The sequence below is a fragment of the Calypte anna genome, chromosome 14 (genome assembly GCF_003957555.1).
Source record: "Calypte anna isolate BGI_N300 chromosome 14, bCalAnn1_v1.p, whole genome shotgun sequence".
In the NCBI taxonomy this organism is placed as follows: Eukaryota; Metazoa; Chordata; class Aves; order Apodiformes; family Trochilidae; genus Calypte; species Calypte anna.
Window position 1 is genome coordinate 6425900 of NC_044260.1, and position 18070 is coordinate 6443969.

The 18070-nt window shown below is 44.4% G+C and overlaps 1 protein-coding gene across 1 annotated transcript in view; it reads right to left on the minus strand.

Annotated features, from left to right (window-relative positions):
• Window positions 1–17511, minus strand: part of FAM20C (FAM20C golgi associated secretory pathway kinase) — a 57336-nt gene extending 39825 nt beyond the window's left edge. Inside the window, 5 exon segments of the mRNA XM_008498591.2 lie at window positions 4762–4840; window positions 13838–14010; window positions 15811–15950; window positions 15953–16036; window positions 16039–17511. Coding sequence (XP_008496813.2) covers window positions 4762–4840; window positions 13838–14010; window positions 15811–15950; window positions 15953–16036; window positions 16039–16344 — 782 coding nt within the window. The 5' untranslated portion in view covers window positions 16345–17511.
• Between the last annotated feature and the right edge of the window lie 559 nt (window positions 17512–18070).

Here is an 18070-nt window from a genome sequence, read left to right on the forward strand (position 1 = left end):
TGTCTTTGAGCCAAAAGATATGCTACAGGAACATTGCAGATGCTGAGAGGTGAGTGTGCTGGTTTTATTCTCTAGAGCTCTAGCTTTGCACTAGCCCATGGCCACTGGCTGATGCTGTGGCTGGCACTGGGGTGGGCTGTGCCTCTGAGGGCTGCAGAAACTGGAAGATGCTCCCAATGGGTACCATTATCCCCACACCAAGGAGTTTCAGGAGGGATAGTGGGGCCGAAAGGTTGAAACAACGAGGTCAGTGGTGTTTGATCAGTTATCAGTTAGGATTTTGTGAAACCATCACCTGTGATTCAAGGAGACAGGATTTCACTGCTGCAAAAGTCACTTCTGGCCTGATTTCATCCTGATGTTAATTGGTTCTTCTTTATTAAATAATTTCACTGTATACTTCAGCTAATGAAAGAAACAGCCATAGGGCTCTTACCAGTCCTGTACTGTGTCTTGTAAAAACAACAGAAAAAAAGATGTTAAAAATATCAGGCAAAATCTGAACAGAACTGCCTTTTACCTCACTTTCAGTCAATAGTGAGTGTTAGTGAGTTAGATACAGTAGTGTTTATCTTAATGGAACAAATAAACCTCAAAGATTTTATAATGAAAACCCTTTCTAGACATTTATACAAAGCCACCTATAAACGTGGGAATGGGAGTTGTCATCCTTAAACACATACCACAGGGCACTTTTCTCACAACTCCAATAATAAGATATCATTTTCTATTCAATCCTACTTGGCTTTTCCATAAGGAACTATTAGAATCCCTCACAAAATCCTGGCACCAGCATATGCAATAGGAATCCTGACACTGACTCTGCTGGAGCAGAATCTCCCCCTTCAAGAATAAAGCCTTTGGAGGGAAAAAAACAGTGTGTTAGTTTTGTTGCTGAGCCAGCTATTTAACTCCACCAGCTAGCAGAAACAAATGGAAACCAAATAAAACTCTAGAATGCATGTTCTTTTTGGACAAATAAGCCAAACCCTTTGAAATTTATGGCTCTACACCATCTCTCCCTGCTCAGTCATACAGAAAGCTGCAGCTGCAGATATCAGTGATCACGTAAATAAGTTTTATTATGCTGTACAATACTAGTACAGTTAGACACACTAATCATGGGAGAAGGGGAGGTTGTTATCTTTTCCTTCCCATATGGAAATAATTTTGTATGATTGAACTGTTATTAGCTAAATAAAACTATACATTAGCTGTAAGATACATTGCAAGTACATTAAATCTTCCCTGGAGTTTTGGCAAATACTCGCTTTTTCTGTGATGCATTTGGAATTAGCAAAGGAATCTACACTGGACTGTAAGATTTATAAATAGATTTGGCTTCCTCTGCAATACTTTATGGGCAATTATTTCAGAAATGAAGACGCAGAGCCACAAATAAGTAAAATAATTGCAGCTGATCAGGCTTTACTTACCACTATCACATTTCCCTGACTGTTAAGCTTCCCTCCTCTCATTTGCTTCACTAGCCTGAATCAATGGCCAAATGAAGAGTTATCAGTTCATGTCAAACACTGAGCACAAAAGGTTCTAAAGGCAGATTCTGGTTTCCCCATTTCCAGATCTTGCCTTGGCTTTCTGGAGCTGGCTTGCTCCCTGGACAAATTCAACGTGGAGCTGGGAGGTTGGGAAAGGGCAGAGCAAGTTAGATGAATTCTGAAGGGTTTAAAGCAACTTGTCAGGGAGAAGGTTTTGCTGTGATTACTGCAGAAGTCACTGCCAAAGGTCTGGAGGCCTCCCCTTCCATTAGTAGATGCCCAGCTGTGTCAGAGGAGTTTGTGTGGTCTCCCCTTTCTGCCACGATGCTGCTCAAGGTATTAATTCAGTTTGGAAGATACTGAATACAGCTACATAGAGCAAAAACAGCTTTCCAGGGAGTTCAAATGACTCAGACTCAGGCAGAGCCTGACTTCACACCTGCATGTTACCCTCTGTGTACCTCACACCATTCAGCTTTTAGTACTTCAGATCCCAGACTCAGGATTATCAGCTTTCCTTGGGATCAGGCCTGATATGCTACTGATGCCAACTATATTCTCTAAAAAACAGTGGCTCAGATCAGTTTAGCTGAGATGCAGCTCATATTGCCTCTTCCAGCACTAGAGAGATGAACTGAGGCTCAAGCTTTCATCTGCATCTGGGTACAGTTCAATGGCTGTATTACCTGGGGTTCAACAAGAAGGTTCCTTGAATGAGAAGACTTATGATCTCAGGAGAAAGAAAAGTGTGGTTTCCACTGCTTTAAAAAGCCACAAAGCTGATAACACAGCAGCAATTGAAACACATAGAAGGCACCACATGGAAATATTCTGACTATCCACCAAGGGGTTCTTTCACAAGCTGGTCTCAGTAGTAGTTGCCAAGATGGTATTTTATGATCCTCAAATTAAACTAATTAGAAAAAACGCCCTTGCCAGCACCAGTCCTGATGACCAGAGACATCTGCCCTCGATCTGTGAGCTCCCCAGAGCCTCTGCAGCAGGGAAGGTGCAGCCAGCTTTGTGAAGCCTGGATCAGAAGGGTACCTACCCTGCAGAATAGAGGGAGCACCAGAAACAGCCTGGAGGATGTCTAGGACTTGAAGGATGTATTACAAGAAGAGGCCTCATAGCTTTAAAAGCCTTTTTTTTATTATTATTATTTGTTATTTTCAGGCTTCTTATTTTTGCATAAAGAAATGATGCTGCAAACCTCTCCAAGAACTTCATCAGCAGTCCATAAGCTGCTGAAAGAGGCCAATGGGACCAGATGCCAAAGGAGCTAGGAAGATTTACACTAGCTGAGCATATGGCTCCCTGTTCACTGTTATCTGAATGAAGACAAATGCTTCCAAACAGCCTTATTCAAAATCACTAATGTCTTCAGCAATGCTTGGGAAAACCACAGCAGTGTTGCTACTGCAAGGTGTGGTGCCTGGGAACACAGCTGCTGAATGCTCTAATGCTGCTTTTTCCAGTGGTGTCTGAGCAAAGAGAAGATGGGGTATTGCTACCCTTCAAATCCAGTAAAGGGAATGATTAAGACATCATCATTTTCTGTTATTGTTCTAGTGGATGATGGTAATTGTTTCCACCCAGGGACGTGGCTATCCCTCTATCATCATCCATCATCTTGCCAGGGCTGTACATAGTACAGTACAAATGCTAAGCTTCTGATTTGACCTCATTAGCATTTCCAGAACTACAATGTCATACCAATGATAAAGACTGAGATTATCTGCATCTCAACAAATGGAGAAGAAACAAATCACACACTCTGTAAAAAGCCAACAGCACAATCACCATTCTGCCAAGCACTTAAAGGCTGCCCAAACCTGCCCGGTTCTTGATTTCTCACTCACGACACAATTAAGAATTATGCCTAAATACATCAATGTTGCACATATAGGGGATGGAAACATGCCCTGATGTGATGATCTGAGCATTTAGAGGGCAGGCAGGGGAAGGAAAGATGTTGGAGTAGATGTTCTCTGATACAACTTTCCCTCTGACCCGCTGGTATTATCTGGGCTTCCTCTGACCTTCCCCAGGCAATCACTGATCCACTAGAAAGATAGGGAAATTTGTGTACCATTTGGGAAGCAACTCAGAGGCATTTCTCTTTGCACAAATGTCTTGTGCTGCCTGGGAGTTCATAGGATTTCCTTGTGATTTCCCAGGATGAATGTGCATAAGAAGGGCTCCTGCTCAAACATGGGTTGAAGGAAAACAAGAGCAGTTCTTTGGCCCTTCTGGCAGTCAAATAACATCAAGGCAAGTCTGTACTTTGCTGAGATCAGTCTATGGTGAATCTTTAGTAAAAAAGGGAATTTCTCAGTCTCCAGCCAACAGCTTAACCCCTGAGCTGTGCTGCCCACCATAGCTGGAACACAATGTCAACAGATATTCCAAGCCACTTGCTCTCAGTTACTTTAGTCTTTTATGGACCATCTTGTTGGAAATTAACTGAACTTCCCTATGGTAGGAACAAAAGAAGGAAATTAATCTATTTTTCCAGTGACACAGACACTGTGTAGCTTCATTAGATATTTTACAGCCCTGAGTCACTTTGCCAAACCCCCTATATTAAGCACAGAGTCTTTTTCCCTATTACAACACAAGCATGCAGGTCAGGATTCAGAACTCATTTACTCATCCTTTGTACTTGAGTAACTTCCCTCATCTCCACTGGATCTGAGCAGATGCAAATCAAGACTCTTCCCTTCTCTCTAGTTTCATTACCCTGCAGTACCACTCTCAGATAAACCCATTTTCACAGTCAGCATAGCCACAGCCAAATGACTAGTAAAACCCTTTAATACAAACAACAATAAATCAACTGATTAAATTATACTTTATCAAATAAATACTATTTAGCTTTCTCAAAGCTGTTCTGAGCCATCTCTCTTGTCTGGTCACATTCCAGAGGAACACTGACACCAAATAAAGCTCAGAGGAGTAAGTTTATATAAGACAGAAATGTTGAAAAAATCTTGTATTTATGATGGGAGATTTCACAGAGATGAGAGTAAATAACATTTCTGAGCAGACTGATAGGTATCTGAACCCTCCTCAGCATCTCCTCCAAAGCCCAATCTAGGAGGACATTTCCACAGCTCCTGCAGCTCTCCATCCAGCAGCAGCCTTGGGAACCAGACACACAAACCTCAAGAGACACTACACCAAACTTCTAATGGCTTAGAAAATGGCAGCAGGCTACTCCACCACAATTTCACTTTATGACACAGACTTTTTTACTTACTTCATTGGTTTGAACAATGCTTGCCCATAGTTCTGGAACGTCATGATCAGCTTCAGCTGGGTGCCTCCTGATTTCATCGCTGTGGGAAAGAAACAAAACCGCTTTAAAATGCTACATGTGGATCTATTTACATTCAGCTTCCTTGAAACAAAATCATCTGTCTCTTGCTCTGTATTAAATTCAGCACTGGTACCTGAGCACCAGCAGGGTAATCCTAATGGGACAACAGATTATTCAGAGGGTGCAGAGTAAAGGGGAAGGCTGTGAGCTGCTGACCAAGAATAAAAATGGACAGTGCACCCTGACATATCTTTGTCTTCTTCAGCTGATCACAGGCAGAACCAATATGGGCTCCATATGCACCCTAATTGAACAGCATGTATAGAAACAGAACACTGCAGTCCTATTTTCTCCATCTTTGGTTGCTTTTTGACTTCTCTGGACAGAGGCAGACTTTGGGAGAGGAGATGGGGTGCTTTCAAAGACACCTGAGTCTGCAAAGTACAGTCCAATGCCCATTTCCTAGATTAAAAGTGTGAGCAGATATTATAGCAATCTCTGATCCCTGCTGCAATTTTAATAATTACTACTGAGCAGTAGAGGTACATAAATTCATGTCCTCTATGCACAATGGGTATGTATCCAAAACCATCCATCCAAGAGGTTCCAAGGTGGCTCACACCTGAAAGCAGAGCTGTGCCAAGCAGGGTTGCTGGCTCTGTGTGAGGGGAGGGACAAATGGAGGTGGCAGGGCCTGACCACCCTACATACCAAGGGAATTCTTTGCTCAAACACGAGATGCACTCTCTTCCCAGCTGAGAGCCTACAGGAATTTGACTGACATTTATTCACACCAGTCTGAACAATTTGGACAGTATCATGTTAATAGTCAGATTAAAGTGTTTCTAAAGTCAAAGTGAATTTTTTTTAATATAAGTATTCATAAAAATGCATTTTACTTGATGATAAGGTTACTTAGGAAAGATAACTATATACTTTGGCAAACCAGCTGCTTTTTTTACAGCCTCAATCAAAACTGTTCTGCATAAATGAAATGACCTACACCCTGATGTCTAATTCACTTCTGTGTTGAGAGAGACAGGCCATGGCAGTCATGTCTGTGTGGATGACTCAGTTCTTTAAAAATGTTTCCCTGTGAATGATCAGATAATCAGTCCCTTTTTCTTTACAGTTCTGACAAAACCTGTGTCAACGGGAGAGCTACATAAATGTCAAGTTACCTTGCTCTGTCAATTCTGGCTTAGAGCTGCCCTTGTTCCACCTATAGAGCTTGTACATTTTTTTTCTCTAACCAATGCCATTAGCTGCTCTTCTTTTTAATTACTCATCTCTGTGCCTCATTACTGATAGGTCATCAGCTTTCTTTCAGCACTTGCAACCTATATTTTTGCAACAAAACACTATGCAAATCTGGACAGTGTAATTATACTTCCCTTAGAATAAAATCTCTCCTCCCTTGCTGTTTTGCTGACTCCATCCTGCTCTTGTATTTCCACTTTCTCCCAAAGGAACAAATTAATAATTAGAAATTACAGGACGTTAAATAAGTTGCAGAGAACAGGTAAAGCAGACACACATGGTTCTCACAGATTAAACACCCTCTCTTGTGGAGAGCAGATCAGTTGATCTGCACTTGAGGGAAGAAGGAGTCGTAGACCTTTTTTACACCCAGCCCAGAGGCAAGGAGAAGCAGCAATCCTCCAGCCAAAGCCTCACAGCCCTAGGACCAGCCCAGCACACTGGAAACAGCCCTGGTTGGGCAGCAAACAGGCAGCAGGAGCTGCCCTCACCTCATGCCCACAGGGCCCCATGCCCAGGACCAGCCCCCACCAGATGCAGCCCATAGTGTGAGGTTTGCTCAGCTTTTTAGGCAGAGCCTGCACTTGTACCCCTGCTCATTCCTGTTGTATCCCTGTTCATGTGGGCTGTCTCCACTTAAGTCACTAATATCAGCCTCAGAACCAAAGCCTAGAATTGTGTCCTTTTTATAAGGTCTAACTCTTGCTCACCTCTACTGACCTCAACATAGCTGCTTGCAGACTGCTTCCACCAACTGGAAGTTCTTTCTCTAAAACTTATGTAATTTATGCTTCTTCATCCAATTCTGAGGAGCTCAAGGCTTGGAAACTGGCTCCCTCTCCTCTGTGAGACATGTATGTCCAAAATACAACAAAGATCCTACAAGCCCATCAGAGAAAAGCATGGATAGAGCCTATTTTGAGGTATGGCTGGGAAGCCAAGGATTTAGGAAATCACTTCAATGCAAAGAAGAAAGAACTGTGTTTCAGCAGGTCTTTTTCTAAGCAGAAAGTTTCAGATAGAAGAAGAGTACTGGCTTCTCAGCAAATTGAAGCCACTTGACAGATAATGATTTTGTTAGCAGCTGAACTCAACAATGAGTGTGTCATCACCAAGCAGGGAAATGTATGAAGAAGATTAACAATTCAGAATAATTCTTCCATGAGACACAAAGGCCTGGCTTCCTGTCAGATGGAATTGAGCTGAAGTAAGACAAAAGCATCTCCCTGGTCTTTTTAAATCCATCTTATTGTATTGCCTTAATTGGTTGCAATCGTAGCCTCAACCAAACACAAGTTTTGTTGGCGCATAAACTAGGAGTAAACTTTGGACCTCCACAAAACAGAAGATGACGCTGGGGGGGACAGTGTCCCCTTGTGCCTTGCAGCAGGGCATGCTGAAAGCCACATGCATCATGGACAACAACCTGTGCCAGAGCTCTATGTTGGCTTCCCCACACATCCTCCAGACTCCAGTGAAGATACTCCCACACTGGCTGTTCTTTCAGTGCAGCAGATGTGCCAGCCAGGCTGGAGGAGACACAGAGCCAACCTCCAAATCCAGACTTGCTAGTCTAACATTGTAATCCTTGTAAAGAGGGAAACAACTGAGTTTACACTGTCCTTTTGAACTCAGCAAAACTCTTTGTGCACCTCTAAACAAAACAGACTCGGGAGCAGCCCAGGGTGCTCAAATCTTGTAGGCAGCAATGGCAGAACACTTGGTCAAATTACTTCCCTTGTCCTAATTCAGCATTTCATCTGCCTCCTGGCTTCCCCCTCTTCTTCTGTATTCCTTTAAGAACTTCCTTTCCTGATAAGGCCTCAGTTAAACACCTCTCTGTGGCCAAACAGCAGGAGCCTCATCAGCTTCCAGGAGCTTATCATGAACACTGCGTATCTGGAGATGCCCTTGTCCCTTCAGTGGCCACCCACAGGAACATTTCTGACAGATGGATAATACCCAGAAGAAACATATACAGATTTTCCAAGAAACTGGAGGATGCTACACCATGGCAGTCTGTCACACCTACAACCAGCAGGTTCAGCTATTTTTAGGAAGCCCTTGCAATATAAAGCTGTACTGACTTCAAGGAAAACTCTTGTCACACTCTGAATTCACCTTTTCTTAAAGGTTTCTGAATATACTGCAACATCACAGGTCATGAACAGCTCTGTAAAAAACTTCATAAACCTGCCAGCTCCCAGCAGGTACCTCAAGTCAAGTCTCATATAGCTCCTAGACATACCAGCAGAGTGCTAAAAACAAACCCCAGTACTATCATTACTTTTTATCTTCAGGCAACTTAAAGTCTCTCTTTCCTCCACAAATCAGAAATAAATGGAAAGCAGTATTAACCCTTCCTGTTAACCCAGTGCAAGGCTTTTCAGATGTGAAGAGAAATCTTCTAATTTTAGGAGGCTTTGCAAAGAATTCCCAGAGATATCTTTTTGCTGCGGGATTAGAGACTTGTCCAAAGACCAGTCAACTTGGTGGGTTTCCTTCTAGTTTCTCTGATAGAATTTGGATAAAGCCTCTAAAAATCCCCGTTCCATTTACATCTATGAGCCTGTTGTTACTGCCACATGCCATGTCTGCTACTTGCCCACCTTGTCCCCTCACCAACACGAGACCTGAATTTCCCTACTGATCCACAAACACCATCCAATATCAAAGATGCACTTCACATCATCTCTCAAATATCTTTTCATAACTGTATGCTACTGAGTTTCTGATGTTCTCTTCCAAAGCATCTGGTACCAACCTCCAGGAGAGACTCAAGTGTTGCCCAAAGGGATTTGACCAAAAAGGATTTGGATTTGAATTGATATGGCTTTCTAGCTCCTCTGTTTTGCTGCAAGAGAGCTCTCATGCTACTGGCTTGTTCAGACAGTGTGTTCTTCTGAAGGACAGCAAGAGACCCAACAGGGCCTCTGAACCTGGCTTTTAGTCCAAGATGTTAAACTGCATAATGCCTGAGAAGTGAGATCCAGTCATAGCCTGAGATGAAGTAACATCTGAAACAGAAGATACTCAGATCCATTTTGGATCCTATTTATAAATCAAGTTTAAATCTAACATAAAGATAGTGATTGACTTTAACAAGTAATACTCTGACCAAGCCTAGAAACATGGCCCTGTTCAAGCTGTAAGGAATAAATTTCAAAACAAATTCAAGCCCTCATCATCTCCTAAATTGTTCTTGTTCAGCCAATTCTGCTAACTTGTTTTTAAAGGCCTTCCTTGGTTTAGTTAAGAGAGTAAAAGACTTCTGGAAGGGAAGAGATCTGTGAAACCATTCAGTCTTTGTTATACATTTTAAGTCCCCTCTTTTCATCTGGAATTGTACATTAAATCAATTCCTTGACTCTTAGCAGAGTTGTTGTTTTCTTACACAGTAAATCAATGGTGCTACATTTCATTACGTTTTTTCACACGTTCTGAATAGCACTTTTTCCCTTCATTTGGATGAGATTTAATAATTTCCTTTAGCACCAGAACTGAAGTTCAGTATTTAACATTATCTTTTTCCTTTTTTTGTTTCCTGACTTGAAGCAGAGTCCACCTTAGTTAATTGCCACATTTATTCACTGTCTGAGTAATCTTGCGTGCTTGCTTTCTAATTACTGCCTGTACAAACTGAAGGCACTGCAGGTTCAGAAATTAACTTAGACAGGTAATGTTTCCGAACCTTTTTTAACCAGACAACCTACAGAATCAAACAATAAAACCCAGCTAAACACAGGAAACACAAAAGCCTGTTCTGCTCACAGGCAGTCCCACAGCAGAGCTCCTCTGGACAGTACAAGCAAGCCCAAGCCCACACTGAGACACACCAGGCAATATTTGTCTTTAAAATGCTGACAGTGCTGCCACAATTATGCACAGACACCTTGCAAATATGCAAGAAAATAGCTAACCATGTTTATTTATGCATGCAATAAGCAGTTAATGAAAGGCAAAGGAAATGTGCAATTGCCTGTGCATGTGCTCCTTCTGAAAACTGGGTTTCAGTGCTCTGTGGAAAACCAATTCTCTCTAGGCTCCTATTTATAGCAGGAGGAAATTTTCAGTGAATTAAATCAAATTAAGAGCTATCCCTTTATGCTCAACAAAATGAATAGGAAATACATATATTGATGCAGGGCACAGAATACATCCCCAGCCTGAAAGCTGGGGTAACCCTGTCCTTTTCAAGGCCAGCTCTAGGTGTCACTGTGGGAGCTGCATGTGATGCTCTTTCCCATCCATGGATTTGTTCCATTTAAACTTTAACATCAAGAAAATGTCACCTTGGTGCTCCCTGCTCTTGGGAATTGCTTCTGTCACCGTTTTCATTTTAAAATAACACTGCCTCTTACAGAGTCGTGCCAGCGGTTCTGATGGATGGTGAGGGATCAATCTGGTCACCACTCTCTTCCATAAATAATGCAAGCTGAGCAGAGAAATTACAATGTGGCTAAGAAAGCTGTTTAGCTGCAGTTTGGATCTAATTACTGTAGGTATCAAGAAACTGCACAGCATATCACCTAATTCTTTTAGAGCCAAAGCAAATCTGAACACTGGGAAAAAACTGTCTACAGCAATATCCCATTTCATCTAATGCATATAAGCCTCTATATTTAATTGTCCTGCCAGCAGGAAGAAGCCTGAAGATTGGGCATTATGCAGATTTCCATTAATTTTATACTTTCAACTTAGCATCTTTGCATCTGCTTAAAAAAAAAAAAAAGAAAAGAGAGAGAAAGAAAACCATAAGAAAACCATAAGGAAAAGAACCCCAGACAAGTTAGAAGATATGGAGGAATATGGAAAAAAATGGAATAGCCCTATACATGTCCTTTGGTGAAACACATTACTCCTTATTAATCAGCTTACATGCTTTTAAATCCCTGCTGCTGCTCTGCAGTAGAGCTGAAACCTGGCAGGTATTATTTTAAAATATATAGACTTTAAATACCCAAAGAATTTGCAACATAAAGTAAGAGTTGCTGCACCATGTAATTAAAACTTATAATAATAAATTAGAAGAAAGTTACATGCTCTTCATTCCTTTGCCCCTGACAGAAAGCTCCTGAACCCCCACAGAGGTAGGCAGTGAATGCTATCAGATCCTGGAATCTCTATATATGCCTTTCCATTTCCAAGTGCTTGATTTTACAATGGGATTCATGAGTAAGAATCATCTCCTGCCAGTTCTCACAGCAACCAATACTAACTGTACCTCATGTTTTATTTTATGGAAATTATATTGGATAATTAATAGAAACCATGGCTCTGTTTTTGTTAGGGGCATAAGGGACCCTACCATGCTCTTGTTCAAACATTAACAGAGAGAAAATCCCAGAGGAAATCACTAATAATGATCATAAATCTTCCTATCTGGTCCCATGGTCCTTTACCCCTGTTGATCTGAAAGCTCTATCTAAGTCACAATTAATGGAAACCTCACAACGCATCTGTGAGACACATTAGGTGAAATCATGGCCCCAGAGAAGACAAAACTTCCATGTATGTCACTGGGGTCAGGGTTTCACTCCTATTTTTTATGATAGACGTTTTGCTGCTAGGTTAACTGAAGCATAGAGAGATTAAGCAACATGCCCAGGAGCACGAGTGAAGATCAAGCCGAGAAGATCAAGTGAAGAGGGAGTACTAAACTATTATTTCTCATTCCTACCTCCCTTTTTTCTCCCAGCAGCTTCTATGTCCCTACATCAACCTCAGCCATCCCACCTCTCAGCAGAAGTGACAGACTCACACGCCACTGACTTTGCTGCAAACACTGCTCTCCTCCTGCAGAGACAACCCTGCTGAGCTCCGGAGTGTTGGAGAGGTAAATAGAGATCCATACACTCAGCAGCCAAGCAGTACAAAACACCTCTACGTCCAATGAGTTTTATGTAAACCTCAACAGAGGAGACAGGAGATGGTTTGGTTGAGCATCACCTCCACCCAGAGCTGAGACCAGCTTGGTCACTGCCTGGGGTGCTGTGGATGCCAGGGAAGGGCACAGACTTTTCCTCCCAGATGGATGTGCTCAAAGAGCAATATTAAGACATGTGTTACAAAGTGCTGGCTCTGTCCCTGTTCATGTGTCACTAATATTCCAGAAATTCCTTACTATTGAGCGGAGAGGTCAGGGAAGGTGAGGTGTCTGTCAAGGAGAAGATCGCCCAGGCCATGTCCCTACATTGTCCACATTACCTCCAGTGCAGATCAGAGAAGCATGTGCAGAGCCTGCTGCTATCTCAGATGTCACATCAGAGCTAGCAAAAGGACAATATATGGAGTTCAAATACATCTGAGCTCCTTAATTAATCATTCCCAACCAGAGTTCCAGGGAAGAGAAAACCCATCCCAGATTAACAAATGAGCCTCTGTGTATCCTCTTCCATGAGCTAGCAGTCCCCTGGACCCTTGAATCCAACACGTGGGATAGCACCTGGGCACCATAAACTGCTTTCTCCCAAATCTTACTCCAGCAGAGCTCCAAGCAGAGCCCTGTGCCGTGTACAGCCACTTGGCCAACTCCATTCACTGCAAGGAAGCTCTCCTGTGGCATCCTGCATTTTACACCTACTCCATCCGGGCCAGCTCTATCAGCCCACTCCTGATGACCGAGCATCTCCCTTTTTCCTGCTCAGCAGCCCCTGTGATTCACACGATGGAAAATGTAAACCTTGGGGCTGCTCATGCTATTCTGGCACAGGCTACTTCCTGCTGAAGCCAGGGGAATTTTTGCCCTGCAGGGTTAAAGACCTGCTGACCTCATCCCACCCTGCCAAAGCACCCTCAGCACTTTCACACAGCTCCTGCTGTTTCATCCCTCTGAAACGGACTTTGCAACTTTGTGGTCAGCACAAGCAACTTCATTTTCTGTGCGGCCAAGGGAAACCACTGGCTGTGCTAAAGCTCTCTACCTCTGGAAACCACGAGGTGTGCATTCGTTTAGTATCCCAGGGCTTTCATTTGGGCTTCAGGGTTGTTTGTTGTTTGTTTGTTTGTTTTTTTTCCCCTGTGCAGCTACACAGCTAAATTCAAGGAGACACATGTTGTCATTAAACAGCCTTGGGAGAAAAGCCCCGAACTGTGTCACCTTATTTAACCAGAGCCAAAGGTTGGCGCAGGCACATCCCTGTTGTGGATTTACAAGCAGAATAAGCAGTTGAACCCTGCTGAGCAGCAGCTCGGCTCGCCCGGAGCTCCCTGCACGGCGCTTGGGGAAGCTGCAGCTCCGCAGAGCCCCGCGGCGCAGGACGCTCCCGCAGCCATCGCTGCAGGGCTGCAGGTCAGCCACCTCTCCTTCCTTGGGAAAAAGAGAGCTGACAGGCACAGCCGATTAAATAATAACCAGCTAATAATACACGTCCAGCTCAAGCAGGATGCTATCTGTTTTTTGACATCTTTTTTTTTTTTTTTTTAATCACATTTTTTTTAAAGCACCGAATGGGGAATTTTTGCAGCCTGATCATGGCTAAAGATCTCTGAAATGAATGGGGTTTGCCTTGCTGGGAGATTGTTCAATTATTCAGGTAATAGAGAGCTGGCAATATCTCTTTGTGTTAAACAAGGAAAATGAGGGCAGAAGTCAGGAAGCAACATTTTAGGCACACCAAAGATAAGAGCCATGCAAAAATATTATTATTCAAACAGCAATGAGATCCTGAACAACAAGCAAATAATTTATTAAAAAAAAAAAAAAAAAAAAAAAAAAAAAAGAGGAAAAAGAAAAAAGAGAGATATCCAAACATACCAACACTGGTTATCTTTTGGGAGACGAGGTCTTGTAGTAATGCCTCAATTGCAGGATTATGTCTGGAATACAACTCGTACCGATTAATGCCAATGTGGAATTTTAACCAGTTTGGGTAGGAGTCTACGGAGGTTTCTCCAGTTGGCAAAAATTCTTCATGATCTTCATTTTGCCTACCACCAAAAAAAAACCAAAAAAGAAAACAACAAAAACTCAAAAATGAGGATAAAGAAATAATGTTACACTTTGTAACAAGCATCAAGAAGCAGGGCTTCAAGACGTGACAACTTGGAAAGGCAAAGCACTACAGAGATGGGAGAAGTGCTGGGCTTAGTCCCCATGCTGGCTGCATGCCAGGAGCCTGCTCCCACTTGGGACCTGGGGGAAAATGAATTGTCACCTCCACTCCTCATGCCTGACTTAAAGCCCTTAGAAGTCAAGAGCAAAATTCAGGGTGACACCACTGACCCTTAGCAGAGGCCCTTACAGAGCAGAAGCACAGAGCTGTCAGTTTTACACTGTGTTTAGGTTGTATTGTGTTGCATACATCTTGTACAGGTTTGACCCAAACCACAGCATCATCCTGGGTCTGGAAACAGAGAGGGCAGCAGTAACTTGACCTGTTGTATGTAATGTTCCCACTCTCTCTTTTTCTCTTTCTTAAATAGAGAGAATGATAAGAAACTGTATCACTCTACACTGGTTGCTACAGAATAACTCCGGGTGGTTTTGCCCCCTCCTTAACTAGGATAATGCTACAGAAATGAATTGTTTAAATGATTTTTAGCTCCTCAGTTTCATGTTAGTTCAGTGAACTTTGGCTGCAGCCACTCAGAAAAACATTTACACCAGGCAGATGCATTGTAGATAGCAATGTTGATTTCACTCTTCATCTACTGGGCACTGTAGCTTTAGCTTCCACCCAGAGGTCCTCTGGGCTTCTCATCTCCAGATGTTCATATATTTGTGACTCTTCTTTTATACTCTCTCAGAGAAGCCAGAACTTTTTCAGGTAATTTCACTTCACAGCTTGATTATTAGGGGAAGAGGCCTGGACAATTCACATGCTTGTGGGGTGGAAATCAGAAATATTTATCCTCTCTTTCTAAAGGTTTAGATCATGCTGGCTACTCTGCAGCTTGACAGAGCTTTCACATGGTACAATGCAGCTGTTAAAACATTACAATGTCAGTGTGCTTGGAAGAGGGTGCTGTTGTATTAGACAAGCCTTTTGATTTTTACAGTCATTGAGATTTCTCAGCATTTCTTACAAGCCAACAAGGCATATGATTCACAGGGGCAACTGCTTTGAAGGCTGCAGAGCAGCAGAGGTGCTAGGACACGGGGAATTAATTGAGGATGAAAAATGTAGGACAGATCAGATCCTGAAGGCAGGAATACCTGCTAGGCTGAATGCCTTTGTGACATTAGGCCTTGCTTTTGAGAAAAGTTAATGTATCTGTAATGTAAGCCTGGTCTCACTGCTTAGCCCCCACACCTATGAGTGGGAGACCAGGAAGGTACTGGAGAGGGAAGCTCACTGTGTGCTCACCCTCTTTCTTGCAGTTTTTCCAGTAGCATGTGCCTCTGGCTACAGCTAGAGAAGGGATATTGGCCTCAGTACTCCAGACTTCTGCTCCTGTAGTTACTGTGCATTTCATCTATTTATTTTTAAGGAACACAACCGGTCAAGTCTGTGTACGATTTCTTTTTTTCCTACTGACACCGATTTGCTCTGATTAACCCTCTGCCTACCCCAAACCAGCCCTTACATTAACTCCCTACATTTCAAACCTCCATTATCAACCACCAGGCAGCAGCGACCCGGGGAAGCTCCGTGCCACGTTTCCACACGGAGCCCAGCACCCCACCGGGCCTCCCCCCCATCCCCGGGGCACAACGCACTCCTAGTACCGACCCCGCCGAGCCAAACCGGCCCCGGTATGTGCGTGACCCCCCTCCCCGGTACTCACCAGTCGGGCTGCTCGGCCGCCCGGGGGTTGAACCTGATGTCGCTGTTGACATTGAAGAGGAGGTCGCCGTCGGCGAGCGGGGGCAGGGCGGGGCGGTAGAGAGGGTGCTGGAAGAGGGCGGCCAGCGGGGCGGCGGCGGCGGCGGCGGGGGCGGCGGGCGCGGAGCCCCCGGGGCGATCAGCCGCCTGCTCCGCGCCGCCGCTGCCGCCGCCGCCCCGCCGCCCGCTCCGCCGCCGCCGCCGCCGCCCCCCCGCCGCCCGCCGCCCGCTCCGCCGCTTCCCGAGACTGAGAGGAGAGGTTGGAGCCCGGCTCGGCGCTGAAGTCCTGCAGGATCCGCAGCGTGTGCTTGCTGGGCCAGCGCGGGGCGGCACGGGGCGGTGCGGCGGCGGGCGGCGGGCAGGAGCAACCGGGGCGGCCCTCGGTCCCTCGGCGCTCCAGCCGCGGCAGCAGGTCGATCATGATGTGCATGGTGCAGGCGACGAGGAACACCATGAGGATCAGCACCCGGAACTTGCGGACCAGGAGCATTTTCATGGCCGGGGCGGCTAATAAATTACCGGGGGAGGGGGAGGGAGGGGAGGCGGCGGGGTCGGTCCGGAAAGCTTTCGCGGAAAAAAACCTGGGCGGGCGTGGGTCTTCCAGCCCCCCCCCGGGGCTTTGGCTTTCTCCGTTCGGATCGGGAAGCGAGCGATCAAGTCAATAAAGTTATCTCCATAGGCGCCGAGAAATAAACAGGCTAAAAACAATAGGTCCTCATTTCTCAGTAGCATCAAGAACTTAGGGGGGGGAGGGAAAAAAACATAAAAAGGAAAAAAAAATTTAAAAGAAGTACCGGACCGAGCTTTTAAATTCAATAGGAAAACAAAGCCAGCGGCATTGCAGTATATAAAGCCATCTGTTCACGGTTTCTCTCTCTTTTTATCACAGGGATCACAACAAACAGGGAAAGCTGGCTCTTGAAGAGAAACCGGCATTTGACACTAGCTCTGATTAAATAAAAAATAAAAAAAAAATAGACTAGGAGGAGGGGAAAGAAGAATAATATTAAGAAAACCTGTACGGAAAGCCGACAGAAGAAAAAACCCCATCCATAATATTTGGCTGTGCTGGAAACGCTGACTCCCTTCCTTTGAATTTGACCAGTGATGCAGCAGAAGCGCTCTCCTGCTCCCTCTCGCTCCCTCTCTTCTCTCAGACTGTTTAAGAACATTGGCTGGAAAATAATTTTCTTAGAGCGGTTCCAGTTTCTTCATCCATCGCGTCCAGTGCTTGGGAGAGATTAATATGTTCAACTGAGATCAAGTCTGGGTGGCTGCGGTATCCGAGCTGGTCTTTTGCTTTGGCTTAGGTTGGTTTTTTTTGGCTGCAAAACTGTCTGATGGCACAACTGCAATATAAAGGTTAAATATGGCACAGGAAAAAAAAAAAAAATAAAGGTTGGGGGAGGATTAGAGGGAAGAAAGTAATATAAATCAGTAGAGGTTCTTTTTAGCAAAGAGGTCCAGTCTTTGATCTCTGCTGGGTCTTACAGATCTGCCTTTTAAGAGAGAGAAAAAGGAAGAGAGAAGGGGGGAGAGAAGGGAAGAAGGGGGAGAGATCTTTGGCAGGTGCAGAGTGAAAACCTCTTTCAGCTACGCTGAATTCTGGAGACTGGTTGGACTAGTAGCTCTGCAGCTCCAGCTTTCAGTGGGTGTGTTAAATATTATGAGCGAGCCATGATTCCTGCCTTCCTCACGTCATAGTTAGGAGATTGGCTAAATAAACGCTACAGTGATAGTAACAGGAAAACCTCAACCAAAAGCTTTTTTTTTTTTTTTTTCCCCTCTCCTCCCTCCTTCCCACCCCCCTTTTCATTCTACTGCAGCTCCAGTTGGGGCAAGGAGAGGGCGTCTGTTCCACAAAGGTTGCAAAATAAAGAAAGAAAGAAAGAAAGAAAAAAAATCATCAGATTAAAGTGGTAGCGGGGAGAGGAATCTGCACTAACAGCGGTGTGTGAGCTGGGTCCGTGTGCCCAGGCTGGAAGCAGGGATTCTGCTCTGTCTCCGACTGCTCCCCTCACATCCAGAGCAAGGTCAGCATGGAAAGCTGTGTGCTCTGCTTCCTCTGGAGGAAGAGTCTTTATTTTTAATCCGAGATCCTGTGGGCTGTGATAATCCGGCAGCGCTGCGGGGTAATCTGCCCTGCCTTCTGCCGCCCTTGGCAGTGCAGGGAGCTCCGTGGCTGGGGGCCTAATGGTTAATGGAGACGGTGGTCCTGGGGC